The sequence below is a fragment of the Centrocercus urophasianus genome, unplaced genomic scaffold (genome assembly GCF_019232065.1).
Source record: "Centrocercus urophasianus isolate 14NV4802_14NV808 unplaced genomic scaffold, USGS_Curo_1.0 seq_15, whole genome shotgun sequence".
Lineage (NCBI taxonomy): Eukaryota > Metazoa > Chordata > Aves > Galliformes > Phasianidae > Centrocercus > Centrocercus urophasianus.
In genome coordinates this window covers 38,747,232-38,774,856 of record NW_024884697.1, presented here as the reverse complement: position 1 = coordinate 38,774,856, position 27,625 = coordinate 38,747,232, and the positions used below count along the sequence as shown (strand labels likewise).

Sequence of the window (27,625 nt, the reverse complement as noted above, 5' to 3'; positions counted from 1 at the left end):
AATACTAATGTTACACATTCCACTTTTTTCCCCCCAGTTTAGAAAAAACTGAGACAAAAACACAATTTATGGTTAAAATAATAAATGTAAATGTTTGTAAGACTATTTGAAAAACAACATTTCTAAAACTTCCAAAAATATTTTAGAGCCATTTAAATGATTACATTTTTTAAAGTATTTTAATTATGCACATTCATCACATGTAGCATGCAGTCTGTTGTTTTTTTTTTTTTTTTACCACAGTACAGTGTTTACTTTTTACAGTTAAGTTTTTTTAAAGACAGGCAGTGATGGAGGATTTTTCCTGCCTTTTATATCATACAAATCATATACTAAGAGGATATAAAATCCAAACATGCAAATGTTAAAGGCAGATGCTTTACCTACTGTTGAGAGGTATGTAAAGAAAGTAATAACACAAACATGTATTCCTAAATGAGAAATGAAATACACATTTGAGTATATGAACGCATACAAGTTTTCATCTTTCCATAAAAGGCTGACTGTATCTACTCAATCAACATATGTCAGCTCAGGCACAGTAGCAGCTTCTAGACTTGCGTCACTGTCTTTGGGCAGCTGGGTTTGGACTTGCATGTGTAGACACAGTTCCTGCCAGCTAGCAGATTACTAAGTAACATGGAAAGGCCAAAATATAACGTTATTTAAATATACAGCTCATTATAAACTCCTGATGTTGAGTAATGTACTCAATAAATTACTTCATGCCTTCAAAATTTTATTGAAATTATAAAAATATCAAACTTCAAGAAATTTCAGGAAAACTGAAATTCCAGGGCTTAAGACATTTGTCTCCCTGGTAAATAAAAAATTCTTAAACACTTAGATGTCATCTGTAATCATCTGTGATCTGTAAGACAGTCGAATATGTTAATATGTGTACTGTTAATTTTGACATCTGATTATCATCTACTCGATAAATTCTAAAGGCTGTTTTACATATTCGAAACAATACTAACACATATACTGAAGTAGAAAAATAATCTCTGAATCTGTAATACATACTAGTGTAAACTAGCTGGGTCAGAGTATTCATTCACATATGTACACACATCACACATTACGGATGTACGAAAACAGCAATATAAAGACAAAGGAAAATATATTTCAAATATTAGTGACGTAACCTCTAAATCTGTTATGATGTCACTGAGTTCTGTTTCTGCGCTGATGTAGGAGGTCAATGGAAAATAAAGGCTTGATTCACTTGACTTGCTCTCTTTTGCCTTCATAAAAGCCATTTTTCTTCGTGCTTTTTCCTCTTCACGGACTTCCCCATAGTTACAGGGGGATGAAGAAAAAAATTCTACAGCATCAGCAGGCAGAACACTGAGAACAGCAAGAGCCTCTTCGGAAAGCTTGCTCTCATCAGACTGTGCCTGAGCCAAATTGATCTCAGTTTGTTTGCTGGTCTCAGATACAGCTACTTCTGTGAAAACACAAGAAGGAACTAAGTCTTGGGTAGTCCCTTGGTCTTGACTTTGAAGACTGCTGTTATTACTTAAGGGCTTTTCATTGATAGCTTTACATTTAACTTCATTTTTTATTGGCTTTTCCAACCTCTGGGTCTCAGAATTGACTCTTGCTCGACTCTGATAAGTTTTCCAGTGTTTCTTCAATTTCCTGTTCCTTTCATGAGCGCCGTTAGTATTGGTTTTCGATGAATCGATTCCATAAACTTTCAAGTTATATTGCATAGACAAAAATGAACTCAGGTAGCCCTTTCCAGAACCTATATCAATCACCTTGATAATGGAGAAAAAGGAAAAAAAAAAAATAGAAAAAAGGAAAAAAAAGTACCATATTAATGAGCAACAAGACACATTTAAATCAAACGCAAAATATTTCCTTAAAAAACTAAGCAGGGATTTGATAATGACTTTTATCAGTTATCCCTCTTACTACACTTAAATCTGCTTTCTGGCACACTTTCTGACTTTAAAAAACAGAATTAAGTCAAAACTGGTTTCCTTTAGGAAACAGACAGTGCAATGCTTATGCACTGCACATGTCCTGACGCTTTTGGAAAATACTTTCAGTATGTATTTTGACATAGAACTTCCTTCTGTTAAAGAAAATAACCATAAATCACCAGCACTACCACCTGCCCTTGCCAAACGGGGTTAAAATACTCATAGGAAGTTTAGACACTTAGGAGTCTACTACACGCACACAGAAGAAAATGTCTGCAGTCTCAGTGCTTAACATAATCAATTCAGAGGTGACCTAAAGACATGCCATATTAATACTGCCTCTTACGTCAGAACACCTATTTATACCTTTTTTTGTGTGCGTGAAAATAATCTGTACAAATCAGTATAACAGAAGGATGTTTTTGTAATAAAACAAAGGGCCTGGTATATCCCATGTGCTTTCCACTGCCTGTTCTGAAGGAAGGTGTGAATAGGAATGATAACCAGCTGAAAGTTCAGTTTCTCTCGTAGCAGATAGCATGTGACACTTTAAGTGACATTTCTCTATGGGAAGGAAACCATAACATTCACTTCTGTTCAGATATGAATCAAAAAATATATACTGAACATATACAATGACTTTGTAGATGTCCCTGAAAAAGATTAATTTGAGAATGTTTTTCATGTCTTGTTCTTGGTTTGTTGAACATTCATAAGTAGAGACTGACTGCGTAAGTGTAAATGCCAGAATATATTGCATGTATCCATCTTAAACACAAGTGCGTATGTTTTAACTAGGTAGGAATATGCAGTTCAGAAATATCCTGACAGAAATGAAAAAAAATTATTCTAAAAATACAAAAGATTTGTACAGCCATGGAATTAGGAAGAAAAGATTAAATAAATGCCATTAAAGACTACAAAAAAAAAACAGTGGAGAATACATGCCATTAAGTAAAAATTGTCTACTCAGGCTATACACACCTTTCTCCTTTGCCTTCTCCATATAATATTACTGCATGTTTACTTGTCTAGGTACATGAGAATCCTCAAATTTCTTGAGTGAGGAGAAGATACAGTCATATATTACATTAATCATTAATATTATCTCAGATTATTTAAAATTGAAGGAAAGAAAAGTGCCCAAGAGTAATTCATGTAACAGATGTTATTATTATGCAGAATATGCACATCTCCACTTCTACAAGGTATTTTAACTACTTCTGTGAAGTCAGTATTTGGGCAGAGAATTACTGAATACTCCTGACTCATACACATGATCTCTAGTGGCTATAAAGACCAACTGCTGGTTCTTGAAGATTTTTTCAGCTGTTTACAAGTGAAAAGAATCACAAAACAGTTTGTTTTGGAATGGACCTTAAAGATCACCCAAGCACCCTGCCATAGGCAGAGAATAGACCAACAGAGCATGTTGCTCAAAGCCTTGTCCAAGCTGATCTTGAACACTTCCTGGCATAAGGCATCTATTCTCAGGAAAAAATAACACACTGTTTAATTAGCACTGGGAAATTAGCTCTGAAACGAGGAAATTTTGACTAAAAATGCAATGATCCTGTGCTCAACAAATAGAGTGGATTAAATTAATCCATGTTTTACCTTCCCTTGATGACATAAGGAAAGACAACCAGTAACCCATAGCAGATCTGCCAAGCATGAACATTTAAAATGAAATTTCCATGATATAATGATCTCCAAAGGTCCTGTCCATAGTGAGCTGGGTACTATGTTTAAATACACCTTCTGGCAGCACACAGTCAAGAACTCCATACGCCTTACAACTTTTCCGAGCACCAAATCACAAATGTAATGGATGGTGAATGCCGAATTACATCATACTTGCAACTTCTGTTGGACATGCTGCAATTTCCAAAGAAAACTTTCACAAATACATCAAATGTGCAATTAAGTAAAGAAAAATTACTAATGGCTTCTTTTCACACTTTAATCAAGAACTTCTTTCTAAAAAGTTCCGCTTGTATGAGGACAATGATGCTAAAGAGGAGCAGTAAACAACTGAATAAAACTTCAGTTAATTTGCTTTAATGTTTTAATTCAAATCATTAATCTCAAAGTAATTACAGTAATAATAGAATTTTTGCTTTCATTTTTATTTTTACTATATGTTTAGTATATTGTAAAATACCACAAGAGGACAATATGCTCTACTGCCCATTATACATCATGGTATGGAGGTGAAATGGAGGGCATTTTTCAACCCGTCAGTGATCTGTAATATCTGAAAGAAACACCCTGAGGACACATGCTATTGTAAAACATGTGTTGTGTTTTCATAGCTCTAGCATTTTTAATTAAATGTTATATACATTTTGTTTTGCCGAGTAGGACAGAAAAAAAAATCAATAAAGAAAACACTCTCCTAAAACTTTACAATCCTTATATTGTTTTAAGTTGAAAGGTAACCAAAACAATAGAAGTTGCTTTTTAATAACTGGGAAGGAGGCTTTTCTGTTTTTTTCTTTTTTAACATGTACTGGAAAGCTCTTTTCATATATTAGGGATTTGTAACTTTGAACAAATAAATTCTCTCACAGTATATGACTAAAATGGAAAAAAGTTAATATAAAGCAGTCAGCATTTCATATTCAGAGATATATTGCAACCATATTTTTCATTAAATGCTACGATTTTTTCAAAAAATAAACAGAAAATAATCCTAAGGATACTCCAAGTCATCTGATAAAAGTGCATCATCACAGGCTGAAATTGTAGTGCATTGACAGATACTTAATGATTGTTAGTTTGAGATTTTATTAGTAACCAGCTACATCGAGACTTAGTTGAGGTCATTAAGGTGGCTCTACTTTTTCACTCTCTGATTATGGCTTTTTCTTTCCTCTCACTCACGAATCTCATGGGAAGTATTTAAAATCAAAATGAAAATGGTATATGAAACACCACCAATTCATCTTCTAGCAAATGCAGAGAACATTTAGTATCACATTATTTGCAAACTACACATTTCTAAAACTTTTTCAGTACATGAAAGTCTTCAACACTTGAACAACTGACACTCACCTGAAGGAAGAGGTAAGCAAGGCAAAAAAATATGCAAATAGAATGACTAGAATTTACTTTTGTGTATCTATTACTACTGCATTTTCACACTTTATAGAGTGCATACACTTTACGGTTGTACAGGACATCCACATTTGTTACTGTGGCTATCTCCTGATCGAGCTACTGGAGAGATCTCATACCATCTCTGAGTAACTACAGATGCTCACAGACCGCAACTCATCCAGTAATATTTGGCCTCAGCTGCAGTTCTCTGTTTACTCGAGATTCCCAGTTGTAATGAGGAGATTGCCTAGAACTTTGCCCTTTGCAGCTGCTCCTTACAAAACAGATAAGTTAGAGTTCAGAATTTTGATCTTCAGCTTCTAAAGACACTGACCCAAACCTATGAAGAATACTTCATCAGAACATATCGTTTACATTATCTAAAATGAACTCAGTCTGAGCAAATAACATGTGTCTAACACATACAATGTGAAATATGGTACTGAAAGAAGTCAAGTGTTGTGATGCTTGTGTTTTGCCAAGAGAAGCATTAGTAAACATCTACAAGGTTTTCATGTAACAATGACTTAGTGAATTACACAATCCTAATGACATTAAGAAAAGGGTAAGTTACAGTTGCATTTTGGAAGAGAAATGCTGCAATTCTTCATCACCCAAGGATGAACTTGCCATCTGATGCATGTGGTTTCAAAATTCCTTAGATTATCTGCATTTTTCCCTATGTGTTACTCTTGTGCGTCTCACAGGTGAAGATTGAAGTTTTGTCCTTCTACTGAAGTCTACAGTAAATTGCCAGCAATAGAAGGCAGCAACTGAAACAAGGCACTGTCTGTGCCTAGCAAAAAGCAGTGCAATTTTTAGCTGATCAATATACAGAGGATGAAAAGATTTCTTACTTTTTTTTTGAGTCACAAAATGACCATGGCTCTCTAAAAGGCAGTTCCTTGAGAACAACCCATTTATAAACAAAACTGCCCTTCAGCTTGCCCCTAAAGGCTTTTCTTTAGCTATATTATTTGTAGAAAAAATGAGAGCTGCGAGGAAAAATATCAAAATATGGTATTTGAAGAGAACAAAGATAATTAAACAGTAACATACATTAAGAAATGCCTTCTTACCTGCTTTAAACCACAGTACTTTGCTATTTTGTCTACCAGCTCTGACATTGCTTGTACTTCATGCGATTTCTTATTATTCATAAACTCATCAGTTTTGATACCTGTATCAGATTAAGAAAATATATACATATTGACACAATCTATAATAATAAACATTTATAATCCATTAGAATATTTTCCAGTCTAAAAGCATTTCTAAGTATTTTTTATACTTTAAGAGCAGTAATCTTTAATTAAACATCCACTGAGCAGTTACAAGACTAAACTGAATTATACATAAAAATAGATAAATGAAAAAAATCAACACTTTAAAATATAGCACTTTTAAAGTAGTTTTTTTTTAAAAAACTGTAAGTATCTAAGACCTGACCAGATATTAGACACAAGCTATTACCAAATAACTACTTTCTTTTATTTTTTCATTTAAAAAGATTAATTTTTATGTGATTTATCATATTGATATTTACATATATGAAATATAAAGGCAAGGACAATTAACAGTCACACAGTGTTGTTTGTTAATTCTCCAGATTTGTTCAAAGTATCAAGTGGGAGATACCTTAAATAAAGGTTATGACAATGCTGGTAAAATTTAAAGAAAGATGCAGTGTTTTTTCCCCTTTATTTACACTATGGATAGATAATAGAACTGCTATATGTTTTCAGAAGAAAATGACTCAAAATATGTTAATGAGATGAAACCAACCTCTAGCACCAGTTTACGTAGCTACATCTCTACAACTAAGGACTAGCTCAGAAGCAGCTCCCTTGTGAGAAACCTTATGAGTTAAATTGATAGCAATTTTTGAAAGTCTAGGTGAGGGTAGAAGAAAGAGGACTGCTACTGGTGAGCATGATCTTAGAAAACAAAACGGATTAATATATTCCCATTTTCTGCTTTTTGCACAGTATGCCTTCGTCTGTCCAAAATCTGATCATTAGGTAAAATCTATGTTCATTCCTTGATCAGACCATGCTGGGAACAGAGCCAGGAGCATTACTTATTTAAAAGAGAGTGGGGAACTGCACTGAGCTCATGAGAAACCTGATGTTTTCTCTATTTCTTGAAAACCCACAGGATCTTTCAATTTCTCAAACATCTGTTTTTTTAATAACAAACTGCTATGACAATTAAAAATCTAACAACTGACAGAAGAAAATAATAGCCTAAAATATTTTTAACAAAACAAAGCGAAACAAAAAAACAGAAACAAGTGTTTTGCTAAAATATTCACTAAAGACTCCCATTTGCTTAAAATGGTGAAGATCTCTATGGCCTCCCAAAAACTCTTAATTTGTAACTATTTCAAATGAAAAAAGAAGAAGAAAAAATAGAAAAAAAAAACCCTTTTTTTTTACTTTTGAACTTTTTGGATAAGCTCAATTAAAAAAAAAAAAAAAGAAAAAAGAAAAGAAAAAGAAAATGCAGAAAATGAAGAATCAGATATTAAATATTTTTTAAAGAAATAAAAGATTTGTTTGTCTGGTCTCCAAAGCAGCCCCTTCACTCTGAGCCATCATCACATATCGCACCTTCCACCCTTTGCTATAATACAAGATCAAATGACTGACATGGTAATACTCTGCAATAGAATTTCAAACAGCACTTAAGCCAAAGTATTTCAAATGCCAGGGGCAAACCCTGAAACAAGACCCAACTTAAAGGAACTGAGGTTCCAGGTGAAAAAAAATTGTGTGCTCACACCTACACATATATTTATCACCTTAGTTACTACAGTTTCTAAATTATTTTTAGACCTACATTTTGCAGAATGAAAACTGCCTAGATTTCAGCACATGCAAAATTGCACTGCTTGCAGAAGATTACTTTTATTAGTTTTATTTTTGCTGGGTTTTCTGCTAAATGTTGATTGCAATAGCCTTGTGTTTGTCTGTTTTTAAATCATTTTGGCAAACAAGCAAACATATGTCAATCTAATAGGAAAAAAAAACCAACTCTTTAAGGTCTGGTTTAGATGCCCAAAACATCCTTCTGTGACCTAAGAAGAAAGTGAGGCTCCAATACTTTACAGAAGTACTCTGGATATCACAGAGTAAAAGAGAGCTTAATGTCTAAGTGGTACTGAAATGCTGCTTGTTTACATTGTGAACCCTAGCGTAAGTAGATGCTTTCCAATTGAAAAACTGCTTTAACTCTACAGTGCTATTTGTACCCACATCTTTAGTTCTGACCTAGACAAAGTGAGGAGCGAATGCATTTCATATATGCCTAATGCAGATCTTCCAGATCTTTTATACCCTTGCTACCTGTTGAAAGTCAGATATACCAGATTTAAAAGAAATTTTCAGTCCATTCATAATTTACAACACTATCTACACAGAAGTTACAGTACTGCAATTTAATTTTATCAGCCAAGACTGGCAGGGACTGGGATGACCATATGCTAAAAATCATTCAGACAGCCCATGTAATTTAAAGATAGATTTATTAACAATTGCATGACTATTACATAGTGCATAAACACAATGAAAAGGTAGAAAGTACTGCTATTTCAATATTTTAGCAAGCCTCTCTCCTTATGTCAAGTATAAAAGAGAAATTGTCCTTACTGGCTTGTTCCTCTTGGGTCAGATCTTCTGGATCCTTGCACTCAACACAAGCAATCCAGTGGGGCAATGAGGGCCACAGAGAACTTCATTGGAATGGAAAAAACACTTCACATTCAGACTACACTTAAATTTTGGAACTAACCTTTTCAGGTAATCATTCTAAATAAGAATAGTAATATGTCTGCATCAATATGCTATAGAAATTAGAGAACTACACACGCAGTTAATTCATCCAAGTAAGTTAATTTAACTGATACTTTGCCAGTTCAACACAAAGGTTTTGAATTATAATACCATTGTTTATGTTCAGAACATTAGAACATTTTCTCAGTGAAGTACCATTAGAATAACTACACCACAAACCCAGATCCCAGCTACCCAACAAAACAGAACTCCTTCAAGACACAGAACAAAATAATTAGTAATTGTCTTATATGTTTCATTCTGCATGAGGAAAATGATGAAAGAATCCTTGTATTTTTGCTTGAGAAAGTCAATCCAAGCATGAACTCAAGTACATGTACATATATAACAAGGAAGAACTACAGAATTACTGAAAATTAAGCAGAACACAGAGAATGAGAACATAACGAAAATGCTAATAGCTAAAGAGTAAGCAAAAGGAAAGCAGCACACAGCTGTCAAACGAGGAAAAAAGGCTTCAGGCAGAAAAACAGCAGAAGGAAAGAAGTCAGGAACTAAACTTACAGCAAGATCAATGCACAACAAACCATTAAGGCTATTTGAGCTGTTTCAGTAATTCTGAAGAAATCTAAAACTGGGGAGACAAATATGAAAAATAGCAAAATTGGAAAGAGAAGATTGCTGTAGAAAACAGGAGAGATGCCTAATGTATCTAAATTGTTGCTATCACTTAGGATGGGAAACATCAGAGGCATTTTAATTTATTACAGTGACAAAGTGCACTAAAAAGCAAAGGCTACTGGCTTAGAGTCTGTCTCTGAAAAACTAATGAGAAATCTGAAAGATGGTGAGAAACCTATGACTGAAGATTCCATAAAGAACAGATGCAGTGAAAATGACAGCAGTCAAAGCATAAATGTAAGCTCATCATCCAAAACAAACAAACAAAAAATTAGAGGGAAGACTTCCAATGTAAAGATACCACCTTGAGAGTGTTTTCAGCCAATCTCTTCAAAGACAGCAAATGAACCTACTCTAATTTTAGGACACATATTTGGTACTGGTCCAAAAAATACAGAATGAATAAAAGCAGCTTCTTTTGAAATATCAGATTCTTACTGGGCCATATTCAGTTAAATGCCCAAGCACATGTCTAACATTAAACAAAAGTTGTGTGCAAAAAAACAGCACCTGAAGAGGTATGGCTGCCTGACTTTAGACTGAGACTTGAAAACAAACAAAGAAAACCCCAATACTAGCAGTTATAATTTGTGTTGCTGTTGGAGAAGAAAAACAAAAGGAATTAACAAGATTTTTCATCTGTATATGAAATAATGATGTGCCTGATTGCCTATCTCAACCCCTTTGAAACACGGAGAATCTCAACAAAAGCCTGAATGCTGTCACCCCTCTGCTGAAATTTAAGCACAAGAAGCCACTTTCTAAGAAATGGCAGTGAAGAAATTATCTAAGAACAAATGAGATTTGAAGTTGAGAAGCATGCAGGAAAGAAATGCATGTAAGAACAAAACAAAACAAAACAAAAAAACAACACAAAACCGCCCTCTGGAACAAAAACTCTGCAGATCCTGTAGCGAGAGAATTAAAAACTGAAATATAAATGTAAATATACCACTTGCTTCTTGGCTGTCTCCTCTCAGCGCTTCAAGTATCTCTTCTAATGGGGTACACACTCCAAGGTTAGGCAAAGAATAATGCTTGGCAGCGAGGGCAAATAAGTGTACATTGATAAGTTTCTTGGAGTTTTCACAAAACACGTCAGAAAATGTGTTGTCATCTGTACGGAAAAGAAGAGGTTTCTATTAGAAATGCTTAGCACCCCTGCAGCATCTTCCCATAGAACAAAAAGCAATAAATAACATGGTATGAGACAGAAGTAACAATTTATTTCACATGTGAAAATTTGCCATTATTCTACAGCTATTTTCCTCCCCTTTCAGATTGCAGGTCAAAATTTGCTCTTAGCTGAACTAGTGCAGATGTGGAAAACTATTATTTTAGCACAGCTATTTTAATATAACCAACAAGATAATTCAGTAAACATCATCAAGTCTATTTACAAACATGCTCATTATGCCTTTCTTAGTTATCTCCATTTGAAAATATATATACTACTAGATATTATAAGAATTGAAGCTGTTCAACATAAGAAATGTTTTGACTTGTACACATTACATTTACATCACTTCTAAGCTGCATTGTAGCTGGTGAGGTGCTGGAACAGGCTGCCCAGAGAGGCTGCGGATGCCCCGTCCTTGGAGGTGTTCAAGGCCAGGCTGGATGGGGCCCTGGGCAGCCTGGTCTAGTATTAAATGTGGAGGTTGGCTGCCCTGCATGCATCAGGGATTCCTTCTAACCCAAGCCATTCTATGATTCTATGGTGAATCTGCTGGGAGAATTAAATTAATTTTTATTACCAATCAGGTTTGAGCCAAAGTTAAATTCCAGTGCATATTTTGTTTGACTGAGGATGAAACATTTCAGTCTGGCATTAGTTAGCTCTTCAGAAAATGTTCCCTTTTCAAAAATGCACATCAATTTTTAAGTGAAACATACATTGGTAAGAATCACTTACTAAATCTGAAATTGCTTTGAATTTTCTAATTCCTCTGTATTTTAGCTAAACATATTTGCTGAATTCTCTATAGTTTTGGTAAAAGTAATTTTAGATCTCTAAGCACTTACAAATGTTTTATAATAGATGATAGCTAGCAAGACCTGCAAACAAATTGTAACACTCATTTTAAAAATATTTCCTGGTTTGTCTTTTCTCTCATGGGTAGATAATGAGCAAGTGCATACCTAGCACAGCAACCTTCCAGAATCTGGCCTGCCCACCTGTACAAAGCATAGATCTATTTTATTCACTCCCTTTCTAATACTCTTAATTTTCATACATGAGTAGTGATCTCATATAAATTTCAGTCTATGGAAAACAGTCACAAAAATGTCAATACATTTATTTTCACAGTATAACAATACCAAGGCAAGAGTTAGTAAAAAAACATATAGAACTAAGAAAGCATAAATACTAAGCCATAACCAGAATTAAATTCAGTGCCTGCATGGCACTTTTTCCAGTAATTCTCTGTGAAACAAAATCAAAAAGGAAAGCCATTTTTCACTCTAAATGACTGCTTCTTGTTTGAATTTCAGAACATTTGCTAATCTTTAGTTGATTAACCTTCAAGAAAGATAAAAGTGAAATACAGGGGTGCTCCAAAAGTAACACCTCTTGTTTTATTATATTGACCCTCAGCTGTACATATTGTACAGCTTATTGGTGTATAATATGTTGGAGATTTGCATCTTTAAATGCAACATAATTATATGAACAAACTTAGCACAGGATCTATAGAATATTCTGAATTAGAAGGGATTCACAAGGATGACCAAGTCCAGCTCCTGGCCCCACAGAATGCCACCTAAAATCAAATCACATTTTTGAAAGCACTGTCCAAATGTCTCTTGATCTCTGGTAGCTTGGGGCTGTGACCACTGCCTGGGTGGGAGGTGAAGCCTGTTCCAGTGCCCGCTCACCCTTTGGTGAAGAACCTTTTCCCAATCCTCAACATGACTATCCTCATTTCCTCAGGCCCTGTCACTGTCACAGAGCAGAGCTCAGCGCCGTGCCTTCACTCCCCTCATGAGGAGCTGAAGGCTGCCATGAAGCCTCTGCTCAGCTCCTCTGCTCTGGGCTTAACAAAACAGATGACTTCAGCCACTCGTTATGTGTCTTGCCTTCCAGACTCTTCCTCATCTTTATAGCCCTCCTTTAGAGGCTCTGCAATAGTTTTACGCCCTTCTTATATCATGGTACCCAAAGCTGCCTACAGCACTGGAGGTGAGGTCACACCAGCACAGGGCAGACTGGGACAATCCCTCTACCTGCCCTACTGGGTTCAGTTGGCCCTTCTGGCTCCCAGGGCATGCTAACAATTCATTCAACCTGCCATCAATCAGCACCCTCAAATCCCTTTTGTCAGGGCTGCTCTCCAGGCTCTTGTCCCCAAGTCTGTACTTATACGTGGGGTTACTCTGTCCTGATTTCAGAATCTAGCACTTGCTCTTGTTAAATTTTATGCGGTTAGTGATTGTCCAGCCCTCCAATTTTGTCAAGATCTCTCTGCAAGGCCTCTCTTATCAATGGAGTCAAAAACTCCTCATTATTTAGTGCCATCTGTGAACTTACTCGGTATACTGTTAAATCCTGTATACAGATCATTAAACAGAACTGGCCCTAAAATGGAGCCCCTGCTAGTGACTGGTCACCAGCCTCATGTAATCCCATTTACTATAAGCCTTTGCACAAGGGCTAGCCAAAACCTAGCTACAGCAGAAAAATAGAAGCAACCATACGTATACCATCTTACACCACCCTACCCTGATGACACTATGGAAAAACATTAAACCTATACAAGGAAGACATTCACCCTAATTTTTCAAGCTACCTTTCAAATAGCTCACAAAGATCAACAGCGCAAGCAAATATTCTGCAGATAACAAATATCAAGGGGAAATGACACCATCCTATGCCAAAAAGTAAGACACATCTCTGCAGACCATCTCCACACTAAAGGCAATTGTTGGACTACTTACTATTCACAAATATTAAAACAGTTTTCTCAAACTGTTTCTACTTTGGTTGCTCTCAAGATGAAATCTAATGTGTCTTTTTAACCAGACAGTCCAAATACTCGCAAATAGGTCTTTGGAGGAAAGAAATATATGCCAAAAAAATGGAATTGTAGTACAAATGGTAATTTACAGTAAAATATGAGAATAATTAGGCAGAGATTTTCTGTGCCTGTGTCCAATTTGCAGAAATCACATGATAAACAAGAAACAATATGGCAAATGTTAGCTTTTAAATGTATGAAGTATATAAAATGATTTTCTATATCTAAAAACTGATCTGAAAAAAATCTGTATAGTACCACTGGAAACCAGGAATTCTAACCTTTATGTCATCATTACAATGAAATATCTGATAAGTGTCTGAAAATATTCTTTAAAACTAAGCTGAAGAACATGTAATCTTCCTCTTGCACACAGTACCATACAACAGAACTGTAATTTGTTGCTTATCTATCTCTAAGAGAAAATTACAGCTTAGCATGTGTACTCATCAAAATCCCTACAGTAAAATAAAATATTGTGCACAATAACAGTTTTGTGTCACTCTATAGTAATGTCACTTTTTAATTTGCAGAACCATGTGAATTTGAACTGACGACCTCCCATTTCCAAATAAATTCTGTCAAGTGTAGCCTGTGTTCCCCTTTAATTTCACTTGGGATTCTGGAAAACTTCCATAGTAGTGTTTGGAATGTGAATGTATAAATGCACAAACTCTTAGAGAGCAAAGGTTTTACCAGATGAAATCAGAATGCCATTTTACGCACACTGTGCGTAAGGTATTTGGGGTACATGACTCCAGTGTCATTTGGACATATGGAACAAATCTCTTCTTATAGCTACACCTCCTCATAAGAAAAAGGTCACTCTGTGAATGACAGCATGTTAGGAGAGCATTTAGTACTCATTTCAAACTATATGCATATAACTAATGTTTAAATATCTGATAATTTTAAAATAAGAAACAGCCTCAGCAGGAAGGCGACACACTCTCCCATAACACGTGCTTCATTTTAGCCATAAGCTGTGTCCTTTGATCCAGTAATTCCTGTATTAGATTCCATAGCACACACTTTGAATATAGCTCAGAAAATGATTTTCCAATTTTAAATTCTACAGCGCAATATTCTACCTTCCTGCCTCTCTACTTAACAGGCCACCACCTCAGTGTCTGAATCATTTCATGGGCTATCCCATACATACAGTTAGGATTAAGGTAATTTTCCTTTACAGTTTTCTTTTTGATGACTTCATCCAAATATCCATTTTATTCTAGACTCAATTACACTCTATTTTATGTTCCCACTATTGCTTAAAATCAGCTCTGACTCTGACATTACCTCTGAAATATACTTGACTTAAAGGTTTTGCTCACCACTTCCCAACACTTTTGCTTGCTGACTGGTTCTTTGCCTTGTTTCCATCTGGCTCCCAAAGTCAATTCATAACCCAGTGTCTTTTTCATACATAAATTAGCTCTGTTTTTTGTGTTGGTTGTTTTTTTTTTTTTTTAAAGGAGTCTTACAGTTAGTATTTTGAAGGTCTTCAGATCCAAGAGACAAATGTTACAAGTGATGTCGCAATTCGCAGCTCTTCAATCACTTTCCAAATTCAAATTATTATCTGTTTGCCGTTTATGCCAAAATATACTCAGCTCCACATGCTGTTTTTTTTGTGGACCCTTACATTACACTCCACATGTTCTTCTGCCTCATGTGTCATTTCGCGTGCCATATTCCAGAACTAATGCTACATGAGAGCCATCTACGCTTAACAAGCTTTGGCATGATGCAGTTTTTTCCTCTGCTGCATTCTTTGTCAAAGATATTACCTTCGTTTTGAAGCTGATCTCTTTGCCAGGACTCAGGTCCTCAAAATAACAAACCTTTCAGATGCTTTATCTTCATTTCTCTACTCTGCCTGAGAGCATATTATCGGTACGTTTCCTTTTTACATGGAGAGCAGTAAATTCACTCATAGAATTTCATAGCTGGCCTCCTCTTGAGTTACTTGAAAATTACTAAAAATATGAAGTGCTTCTTAAATAGCTCTTGTCAGAAATAAAACTGCTTTCTGTCTTCCTTTGCCAGGCACTCATTATAACAGACATATAGGAAAGCCACGCTTAAGTCTTTTCCAGCTGTCCTCCACATTTCCACAGTTTCAACATTTGGAGGACTTTAACAGTTACATCTTTCCACTCGCATGGATTTATTTTATACGTATATATATTTTTTTGTTCATTTTGCTCCAGTTATTCAGAAATTAGTCCGAGGGAAGCCGTCTGCCAGCTGGGAACTTCATGTCATTTCTCACTCAAAAGGAACGGGGGGGAAGTTTGAAATGAGACCACGACACCACCTAACATTATGAGCGCCTCTCTGGGTGCAATTCCTCGCACCGAGGCGGTGCTATCGAGGTTGCAAAGCCGTCGCAGAGAGTGAGGCGAGCACTGCTGGTCCGCATACACGGAGGAGCACAAAGGGCTCCGGGAGGGCAAAGCAGCGGCAAAGCACTGCGGAAAACGGCTGCGAAAAAGCAGCTGGTACAGGCGAAGGAATAAAGAGCAGCTCTGCAGAGTGGTGTGAGATTCTCCTTTTATTAAAGCAAAGGGAAATGACTGCAATCTGACTTTGCCACAGAAAGGAGAAGGCCAAAGAAGTCTGAATGGCGAGGACAGAACCTCATAGTGCCTACACCGCCCGAAATACCATAGCGGGAGGCAGGAAGCGCGCAGGCGGCTCCTGGTCCCTGCCCGCGCCCCACCGCTACGCCCCGCCGCGACTCACCCCACCGCACGGCCGCGGCGCCGGAGGCCTCCGGCAGGGGGCGCCGCAGCGCCTGCAGCACAACCTCGGGGCGCGCCGCCACCAGCTGCTCCCACAGCCCGCGCGCGTAGAACTCCGTCGTGTGGGCGCGGCACAGCGGCAACGCGCGCGCCAGGAACCGCGCCAGGCGCCGCAGCCCCTCCTCCGCCTCCGCCGCCGGCAGCTGGGCCGGCAGAGCGCCCCGCGCCCGCCGCATGGCCCCTCGGCACTAACGTCCGCCCTCGCGGTGCCGCCGCCGAACGGCCAGGCGGGCGAGTCGAGCGCCGAGCGCCGAGCGGAGGCGGCGCGCCGTGGTGACGTAGCGGCTGTGCGACGCTGAGGCAGCGATGGCGGCGGCGGGGCGTGCGGGGTCCGAGCACGGGGCTTTGGAGAGCGCAGGCGGCGCGGCTCGGCGCCCGCAGCGGAAACGGTTGTGGAGGCCCACAGCAATGCACGGCCTTCTGGGGAGCGTTCAGCAGGGTGAGCCTGGCTGCGGGCACGCGGCTGTCAGGAGAGCACTGACGCTAATCACGCTGCCGGCTTATGGTCACGCAGATGAGTGGCTTCCCTGTGGCATTGCAGCCGTGCAGACTCCGTAAGCCCGCTGCATTGCTTGCATCAGTGGCGTAACGTGTGCTGTGTTCCATAAAGTAGCGTGTTTACAGTGATGGTGAAGTTCAGGCAGTAATTCTCAGTACATTGTACAAGCTGCAGTAGGGATTGGGTTTCTATCAGTTTTGTTTTTGTTTTTGTTTTTTTGTTTTGTTTTTTTGTTTTGTTTTGTTTTGTTTTTCCCTGAATCTTTAAAAGGTCCTGATGAAAATGACCCTAATTAGTGTTCTCTAGGAGGAACGTAAATGGAAAGTGGTCATGGCAACAGCTACATGGTTCGTTGCTGCTCCAGTAAGCAGCATTTGACTCCCTTTTTCCTTGTGCTTACAGGACGAGGATTTGCATTTCGGAGAAAACAGAAGATTGAAAGGAAATACAGGAAATTATTGAAGAAGGAGCAGAAGATCTGTTCACCACGGGCTGATCAATTCACAGATACTTACCCAGAGCATCTGAAGCATCTTTACCTAGCAGAGGAGGAGAGGCTGAAGAAACAGCACAAGTCTCCAAATGATTCAGTTCTATCAGAAGAAAAGCTTAATAAAGCAGTAGAGTAAGTCACGGAAATACTTCTTTAAAAATAATGTTTTTTTATGCTTACAGAGGTACTTTAGATCTTACACTTTACATGGACTCCAGTATGATGATTTGCTTAAAAAAAAGCACATAAGCCTTCAGTGTTTTTCTGAACTGTTAGAAAATGTAAGAATACAGCTTTGTTGTGTTTACATCAGAATCAGCTTTTTGGAGTTTGATTTCAGAGCATCGGCCAATTTTTATACTATTTATAGAATCTTAGACTTGGAAGGGACCTTTAAACATCATCCAGTCCAACTCCCCTGCACTGAACAGGGACGTGTACAGGTAGATCAGGTTGTTCAGAGCCTGGGCCAGACTGACCTAGATTGTCTCCAGGGATGGAACATCCACCACCTCTCTGGGCACCCTGTTCCAGTACATCACCACCCTAATTGTAAAAAACTTATTTCTTGTGTCCAACCTAAATGACACCTTTTTGTTCCCATTACAGGGAGTAATGTAGATCTCTGAATTCCAAGCCCTGTGTACATTTAAATTTTTGGAAGAAGAACATGCAAGAGAGTACAGAGAGAGGCAATCAGATCCAAGCCCTGCAGTAGGAGGAAAGTAGAGTTGTGTGTGGAATGGGCAGTTAATTCACAGAGATGACTGATGCAAAACTTAGGCTATTTTTCAAACCAGATTTTTTTTTTTTAACTTTACCAAGAGTCGTCGTGATTATAAACAAAATTTGTAATTTTATATGAATCTAGCTGCTAATGTGCGAGGTGCAGTGACACTATTAGGTAGACTTCAGTGCTCTATGGAGATGTAAAATAGATCATTGATTAGGTAATTCTGTTAAAATATTAGCAAACGTTGCCTTTTAAGTAGTTTTGCAGTTCTGAGATGGGGTGTCATTACTTAATATTGCCACAAGATGGAGATCAGAGTATAACAGATTTTTTTTTTTTTTTTTTCCTTCGGAAGGGTTGTATTCCATAAAACTATGAGCAAATCTGTTCACTTACCTTTTTGATTTTCTACCTGAGATTTCTGAGATGACGATGGTGAATTCTAGAAGTCTTTTATTATGAACAGTAGACTAAACAAAAACTCATTCTGTGAACAGCTGTTAAATATCTAGCAAAGCTTATGTTTTTCAAGTGTGAAATATGTGATACCACACTGTTTACATAAAGGACTTACCGTGAAAAATATAAAGAAAAATAATACTAAGCAGAGAATTCTGTATATCTATTATAATAATATGACAATAAATGCCAGACAAATGGCACTGTGGGAGTGTTTTTTGTAGAGTTTTCTTTTGTGAGGGATAACTTCTTTTGGAATTCGAGAAGGAATATGAATTCAGCTCCTAATTTCAGAATGTTAAGGGCATAGTATACTGTTATGCCATCTTCTTCAGTAAGAGTTTTAGAAAAGAAATTGTTGCTGCTAACCTTTTTCACTTTGCCATGTCAGCGTGAACTCTGATGAGCAGTTTGCTGACATTTGCTTGTCCTCATATTCTGCAGTTGTGTGCATGTGTTGGATCTAGAAAGAGATAACACAGCTCAAAGTTAATGCAGTGGTCAAGCTTTTCAAGCTCAGAAGACTTTGTATGATGGAGAGAAACATCCTCTTTTAGGCAATGCTTAGCCTTCATATATGCCATTCACTTAAGATCCAGCAGATAAGACATGTGCATTACTAAAAGTTCCATGCAGACCAGTCTTCAGTTCACTTGGAATGAAGAAATCTAGTTTGCTATGTTGCTAGATGCTCATTACAGTACATGATACCAAATAGCATTACATGTAAGAGTAGTGCAGTTAGGTATTCGTACAATACAAAAAGATGAGCTTTGCTCTTCTCTCATGTAATCTATAAATCTATATTTCTAATTAACTTCACCCCATACGCAAAAAACAGTGCAAGACTGATTCTGCAGTAGCCATGGTATATGTGATGATGGGCTATCTGCAGGCAGGCATATTTGAATTTTGTGTATTTTTTCTTACAGACCAGTCACAACTGAAGGAAAGTTTAAGAAAAAAACATCCAATCAGAAGGCAAAAGAAGAGTATGAAAAAATACAGGCTGAGCGTGCTAAGAAGAGAGAGGTAAATGTTAAACAGAGATCATTTTGAATCTTAGGCATAGAGTAGTTTAATACTATTTCCATCTGGATTCAAATAGGACCATGGGATAGGAGCACAGATATTGGTGATATTCAGTCTTTTTCAGTTTGCCATTGATGTGCAGGCATTCAGGTCTTTGGAATTACGACTCTTGGTTCTAAGTTTTGCACTTGCTGTTAGAGGGAATTTTTATTTCATCGAGAAGTACTTAGACCTTCATTTATTTGGGGGTGTTACTTCTAGTTAATTTTACATTCAAACATTAAAGAACATTCTTACTAACTTTTGTACATCATAGAAGCTATTTATACCATGGAAAACAAAAATATAATCACTAAACTTATGATATATTCGAACATTCTGCAGACACGTCAGCCTTTGGGGTCATCATGGCATTGAATTTCAATTAATAAACTTGAGAAGAAGTCTTAAGTCTGATTTGTGATGGCTTACATAGGACAGGATACAAGAGAAGGAAGCTAGTTAGCTTGACCAAACTACTTACTAAAATTATGCTAGAAAAGAGGATGCAAGCTCTTTGATTTTTTTTTTAAAAAAAAAAACAAAACAAGCACACAACCCCCACCCCACCCAACATATCCTAACTATCCACACAGAGCAAGTGCCTCCATTAGTGTTCTGGTTATATGTGGTTATATATATCCTTGACAAGTAATTCGGAAACTGAATTGCATCTTTTTCTTATCTTAGTAAAGGCAAAAGTCTGTTTTCCTTTGAAGAGGACTGGTCACTATAATTTCAGTCCTGATTAAGCATCACATCATCATGTGCTTGTGATGCTATGTTAGTGTTGCAAACAGAACACCTAAATGTTTCCCATATCATATCTGCCAGTCTCGTGCAAATATATCCAGTATCCTAGCACATCTGGGTTGGTATGGCATTTTCATGGGGTTGCTGAATCAAGCTCTTTCAGTCTTGCACTGAAAAAGAGAAGGTAGAAAACTTTGGGCACTTGAGTCATTTAAGAAAAAAAGGAGCACGTTTGGCAGAAAGGATGTAGTACATTTTTGGGACCAAACCTTCCTTTCTGGGATATTCTAGTAAGAAAACTTGGCTTTTCTCTTGAAGCTTTAGTCAATATATATTTTGATTGCATTACGTTCTGAAACAATCCTAATTAAGCTTTTAAAGTCAGTGGCCTACTGTCAGTACAGTACCTGATGACTAGTGCTCGTATGAAAGAGAATATATTGCTTATAGATTTTTTTTCACTATCATATCTGTTTTGTTTTAGGAAGCAGAAAAAAGAAAACAACAAAGAGAAGCAGCTCAGAGGTTGTACAAGCAAAAGAAAATGGAAGCTTATAAAATACTGAGTAGGAAGACCAAGAAAGGACAGCCAAATCTAAATGCACAAATGGAGTTTCTTCTTCAGAAAATACAACAAAAGACATAAACCTCTGCATAAACCTCCATTACAGGTTTTGAGTTACATGTGGACATTTTATTAAATGACTTTTAATAAATAATCTCTTTTTGCTTCTTCATTACTTTTTGCCACCGGCACGATTTATCTCAGTCCTATTGTGGAAGATATTCGCCCTGAATATCTTAGGAATATTCTGTTCCTGAGAGTCAGTGAGACCTGGTACTTTGAAAATAAATGGCCCATGTTAATAAAATTCTGTTTGTGTAATGTCCTGAATTCCATATCATTAGATCTTGGAGCTGTCTGAACACGAATTTATGTTTGTTTTATAGCTCCTAACTCTTCCAGCTGCTGTAACTACTACAGTCATGCTTACTGGAGAGGAGCAAAATGAGTGGAGTAAAATGCGACATGGTTGATAATCTCATGAACTGCCAAGGAGAGGAGTATTCTCTGGGATAGGATTTGGCACATGAAAACAACAAAAATTATACTTGGTTGGCTATTATTCCCCTTAAAACTTTACAAAAGTTAAAAAAATGTTTTAAAATTGAAGATATGGTATGTTTCAATCATCTTCATCACAAAATATGTATGATTGTAAACAAAGTGTGGCTTCTTAAATGAGATGGATTGAGTGGATTGGTTGAAGTTTCGTTTTGCTAAATATGTCCTTTTCCTGTGGAGTTTTTCTTTATTCTGTGGAATATATATAGAAAAATAATTCTAAAGAATTTGAGGTGTTAGGCTGATCTTTGTGGGTCCCTTCCAAGTCGGGGTGTTCAATAATTCTATGAAATCTTGATTTGGAGATTTAATTAGTGATTTTTAACTTAAAAATTAAATTATAATTAAAAAGTTTGTATCGAACTTAATAAAAATTCTCAAGGCATGCTCTGTAAGATTTGCAATACTTTTTACAAATTACATCATAATTATCACATTTAGAATTTGATGTCAACTGCACAAATGCAAAGTTTTTATTATTTCGAACGTATGAGAAATATAAACAGTTTTGAATTGTTTGATAAGTACTGTTAATTGAAGAATAGTTTAGGAGTTTAGGTTGGCTAAAATTCTTGTTATGTCAGTATCCTGAGGCTTTTTCCAAACGTAATTAAGCATTTTGCAAGGCGTGGCATCTTTTCCTTCTTATGACTTGAACCCAAGTCGTAAGAAGAATGTGGGAAACTTTCTGAAATGGACGTGTCCATTCTTGTAGGAGACAATGGGAAAAAATGACATGCCAGTATTGTTCTGTGCTTTCCTGATAATTGCTGTAATTAAAGTCATCACAGACTGGCTTTGGTTGAAAGGGGTCTTAAAAATCATCTAGTTCTGACCCCCCTGCTGTGGGCAGGGTTGCCACCCACTACATCAGGCTGCCCAGGGCCCCATCCAGCTTGGCCTTGAACAAATACCTCCAGGGATGGGCACTGTCAATTTTGAATTGCTCTGCACAGAAACTGTGAAGAGGAAAAAACAACAATTTAACAGTAGTGCACAAGACTTAAAATACTTCATCTAACTTGTGAATAATACAATAGGAATACCATCCATATAAATTCATGGTTGAAATTCATCCTTTATCGTTTGCATGTCTCTAACCTGTACGAACTTTTAAAACTCCAGCTAAGGAAATATGAAGCACAAGTATTTAGAATTGTTACCTTAAAAAGATCTCAACTCAGTTTGCCATTAGCTTAGTTGTATGTACTGGGCACAAGTCTGTAGGGATGTCACCTTTCCTGTTTATATAGGAAAGATTTCAGAAAATGCCAAGTGTTAGACTGAGAATGTGTTAGTCCATGGCCATCTTAGATTATTCTTACTGCTGTAGATGCTGGTATACTGCCTGTATATCAGTATCCTTTTAGAGATGGTGTTTATCTGTAAAGCATTTGGATAAAGTTTGAGTGGTGCATTTGAGATTTCTTTTTCTCATTTTGACTTTACTGACAAAATATTCTGTACATATGTTCGATTCTTCATGGAGAGTAGGATAAGGATAACATGAGCTATTTATTTCTTTATTTTGGCATATCTGATTTAATTTTACCACATCTCACAAATCAGCTCAATAAAATATATTTGTTTTAGCAAATTGCATTCATAATTCACTCAAGTAATTTAATGGCTTCACATCATTCCTCCTTAGCAACAAGAAGTCTCAGTGGTTTTAGGGTGGAAAAGAACAGAATTTTCTTCTGAAAAGAAATCTCTTTTTCTACTCGTGTTATTCTCTGTTTAAGGATTAGAAGTAGGAGAGGAATTCAGGATACAAAGTATGTGTTCCGTGGTATTGCTTACAAAAATTAATCTTGCATCATTCTAACTTTAGTTAGAAAGTTCTCTTCAGTCTTTTTACTCTGTACTCAGTAATACGTAAATTTTCCTGAGTGGAAACCAGAAGATGCCTCCCTGGTTTAGTTATGAGATATGGTTTAGTAGCTTGTGGTAGCAATGGTAGTGGGAGGACAGTCGGACTAGATGATATTGTCGGTCCTTTCCAACCTTGTGATTCTATGATTCTAGGACTCTTTGTGCCATGCATAGGACAGTCTGGTCAGGTAGAGCACTTCATCAAATACTGTTATGGGGTCTGACCTTAGGCTTGTCATTGCTGGTTTAATGTAGGAGAGACAATTTGTGTCCTTTCTCTCACTCACTTTCTTCTGTACCTTTATTTGATTTGGAGATAAAAGGGGTTATTAATAAGCCCAGCTTATTGCAGTCTCAGGTGAGAGATCTTTTTCTCCACTGTAAATTAATTCTTGGTATAAGGGTTCTTGAAAGGGAAAAGAAAAGAAAAAGCTAAATTTACATATTTGCTAACTCTGTATTTTCTATATTTTGCTAATTGCCCATGACGGCGCTGCCCAGTGTCTCTATATTTCATCTGCCTGCAGTCCTGCAGCATCAAGCTCCTTACATTAATTCAACACAGATGCAGCAGCAGCAGCTCTGGATGACTCAAGGTCATGAAGGCACAGTAGGGAATCAAACCTTTGCTTTCATTTGCAGAGCAGCAGTGTAACAGCTGACCCATCATCCATTCGTGGAGAAAAAATATTGAGAGTGGAAGGAAGGAATGGTATGGAGAAGGAAATAGTGAGCTAATTACTTTTTTTGAATTGCTGTTTTCTACAAAAATAGTCAAATGTGAGAGAGATGATTTTATGAATGTTGTAAATGCTGCCACTTTCAACCCTGTCTTTAAAATATCTGAGAAGTGGATTCAACAGCATACTTAGACCTTTAAAGCAGTCAAGCTATTTCTGTTTGAAAGTATGATCCACATAAGTACCAAGAAAAGACCACTCCTTTGACTGTTTTTCCTTCACTGCTGTGAATGTGTAGGAAAGATGTTGAAACATGAAGAGTAGCGAAGTCCTACTACAGTTCTTCCAGTCACTCACTCAAGTTCTCTCTTTGCTGGCGGTTTGTTTTCTATTCTCTGAAAACCTGCATCTCAAGTGGTTAAAATCTCTCAGGTACATCAAAGATGAAGTGGAATTTTGATATCTTGTTCTTTAAAACTGAGTATTCAATGAACACAGGGAACATTAGATGTCTTCTGGTTTTTCCTTTCATTGTAGACCGGTGAAGCTGTGAATCAGAAATAAGGGAGGAAGAAAACAGAGTACAACACATTCCTTTTTCCTTTTTGGTTTCCCTTGCTTCTTTTGCACGTCTTGGGAAAGTCACAACAGGGACCTGAATGGAACACTCCATTAAGCTGCTCTGAAGATAGGACTTTCTCACTCCATATCCATCTCAAAATAGATATTTTTTTCATGCTACTTATAGGAAAAATAAAACAAAAACTTTTCTCCATGGAATTATGTTGACTTTATGCTTCTTCTTTCCTCCTCCCTCCATCCCCCGCCCTCTGGCCCCCCCCCCCCATCCCCTCTCCGTCCCTCCCCCCTCCATCCATCTGAGATGTCAAAAAAGAGTTTATGGTGAGTTAGGAGCTCCACTTGCCCTTTGATATCGCTCCACTTTTTCACTGTTACTGTGTTTATTTACTCAGGAAAAAAAAGCAAAAAGCAGTGGACCTACAATAATATTGTTTATTGTTTTTGTTTATTTTGGAGCTCAGTTTTGCATATGATGCTTACTACAACATAGTGAAAGATGTGTTCTAAGACACAAAAAGTAGTAAGTAACAACAGCAGCCAAGAAATCTCTGAAATATTTTTAGAGAAATGGAAGGTGGATTTATTTGTCCTCTTTTGAGAACTTAAACAAAACATTCTAATTCTGTTGTTTTCAAAATTTTCTATACTCAGTGTACCACCAAGGGGGCAAATAATCTCATCTCATTATAGATCACAGATGTGATTCCTAGAGATATATGTATCAGTACGGAGTTCATGGGGATTAGCTCAGATGTTAAGACTTTGAGAGCTAGGCAAGGTAAATCCTATTTTGTATGTTAAATGAGCCTTTGAAAGGGAAGTTCGGCAACAATGCTTAGTTGAAAGTCCTTGATGAAAGTACAGCTGCAGCTGGCTGTCTTGTGGTAGGAAATTCATCAGTTCCTGTCTTTTAGGGTTTACTGTATAATACAAATTCCACATTCAGTGCACAAGCAGTATGTCTGATTTGGCCCAGGCTTATCATAGTTACAGCAGTAAGCATTATGACTGATCTGTGCATGTTTAGAGCATTTGAAGCTTCTAGAAATTTTACTGCATGCTTACATACATGATATAAAACTGTTTTGCTCAACACCCCTGACATTTGGCAATGTAGCATTCAAGTCTGCATTCATGCTTCAAAGACTGTCAGGACTTCAAACTTCATCAGATGATACTACTGAGTACAAAATGTCCCCAGACACCAAACATTCAGTAGCATATTCTGTTAAATGAAAGACATTTATTTTTCATAATTGTAATTGCTTTTGCTTTAGTGTCCTTTTTTCAGTTTGCATCTTCTTTTCTAATGATGGCTAAAGACTAGCAGGTTTCTGTGCTTAGGAGTATATTTCTGCTAGAGGTCGAACATTTGCAAACATAAAGCTATAGTATATAATATTTTATATTCAGCTGCAGTCATTAATGTGCTTTTCTGTCATCTCAGAGAAATCTACTGTAAAATAATTGCTGCTTTTTAGTACGGCACAAACATTTAATTCTCGAAAGACAATGCAATGAAAGCTTTCTTTTTATGGTGTTTTGATTTCTTCAATTAATGGTCCATCTGCAGCAGTGATAAGGTTGCAAAGCACAAATTCAGGCTGTACCATAATTTCTACTGATATTTATCTTTTTTTTTTTCTATTCCTTATTTAGCTTATGGTGTTTTTTTTTTGTTTTTTTTTCTATTTTTTTTCTTTGTAGATAATATAAATAAAACTGGTATTTGAGGTGAAAAATAAATTTTGATGAAATAAAAACAGATTCTTTTGAATATTCTGATACGCTTTAAAACACATTCAGTGCATGATAAACCAATACACACTAGAATCATAGTGTATTCTGAGTTGGAAGAGACTCACAATTCAAAGCTCCACAAAGAACCACCCAAAATTCAAACCCTATGTCTGAGAGCAGTCTCCAAACATACCTCAAAGTCTGGGTTCAGGCCTGTGCCCACTGCCTTGGGCAGCCCGTTCCATGCCCACTGCTCTCTGGTGCAGACCCTTTCGCTAATACCCAGCTGCCCTCCCCTTACACAGCTCCATGCCTTTCCCTTGGGCCCTGTTGCAGTCACACAGAGCAGAGCTCAGCGCTGCCCCTCTGCTCCCTTTGAGGAGCTGGAGCGCCATCCGGGCTCCCCTCAGCTCATCTGCTCTGGGCTGAGCTCACCAAAGATCCTCAGCTGCTGACATATGCTTTGCCTTCCAGACCCTTCGCCATCTTCACAGCTCTCCTTTGGACACTTTAATAGCTTTACGCTATTCTTTTACAGTGTCTCCCAAACCTACACCCAGTGCTTGAGATGGGATTCCACAGGTAAACTAAGGGAGCTGACTAGGAAAGGTGTCTTCCTACAGTTGATGCATGATGGGTGAAGTGGCAATTGGTGGCTGTCTTGGCCTTATTAAAACACCCATTTTTTTTTCAAAATGTGACTTTTAGAATTGTTATATAGGTGTCAACATGATAAATAGTACTTCAGATTTAAAAACACAAAACTCTATTCCATATGCATCGTGCTCAAGATTAAAGGAAAGGAAGGGAAATTGTACAACGATATCTCTCCATATATCTGTAAACATTGATCAAATTTTCAGGAAGAGTTAGACTTACAGCAAACACTTTTTACTTAATAAATGTTTTCATTGGGAGTGCACAATGAGGACTAAACAGTACCAACATCTTCCACTTCTGCACAGTGCTTATTTCAGTAGTACAGCAAGTTCTCAATTTTCAACTGCAGAAGTGGGGAAAGGTGCACTTTTCCAATTCACGTCTGCACTTCTCATCTCAGAATAAGCCCTCTTAGGGCTTGAAGTTCTTGAAGAATCATTGAAGCTAATCATGCAAAGTAAGAGAAATTAAAAAGGCAAATGAAAAGCTACCTAGTCCATCTTCTGACCTCTTACATTCTCTTTTCCAAAGCTGGAACCTATATCTTAAGATATGCATTTACTTTTGGCACAGTACTTCCCAAGGCACTACACCTGACCGTGCCCTAGGAGCAAAAG

The 27,625-nt window shown here is 37.2% G+C and overlaps 2 protein-coding genes across 2 annotated transcripts in view; one reads left to right on the top strand and one right to left on the bottom strand.

The window, feature by feature from the left end:
- The window catches only part of METTL25 (methyltransferase like 25), a 54,660-nt gene extending 38,147 nt beyond the window's left edge, over positions 1–16,513 (bottom strand). Inside the window, exons 1-4 of the mRNA XM_042815713.1 lie at positions 16,279–16,513; positions 10,464–10,628; positions 6,116–6,216; positions 1,149–1,766 (exon numbers count right to left, since the gene is read on the bottom strand). Of these exons, the coding sequence (XP_042671647.1) occupies positions 1,149–1,766; positions 6,116–6,216; positions 10,464–10,628; positions 16,279–16,513 (1,119 nt within the window). The remainder of the gene's footprint in view (positions 1–1,148; positions 1,767–6,115; positions 6,217–10,463; positions 10,629–16,278) is intronic.
- Positions 16,514–16,643: 130 nt separating this feature from the next.
- On the top strand, positions 16,644–21,217 carry CCDC59 (coiled-coil domain containing 59). The gene is made up of 4 exons (XM_042815773.1): positions 16,644–16,776; positions 17,239–17,461; positions 19,454–19,553; positions 20,830–21,217. The coding sequence occupies exons 1-4, from the start codon at positions 16,644–16,646 to the stop codon at positions 20,989–20,991; spliced, it is 618 nt and encodes a 205-aa protein (XP_042671707.1). The 3' UTR covers positions 20,992–21,217.
- The last annotated feature ends 6,408 nt before the right edge of the window (positions 21,218–27,625 follow it).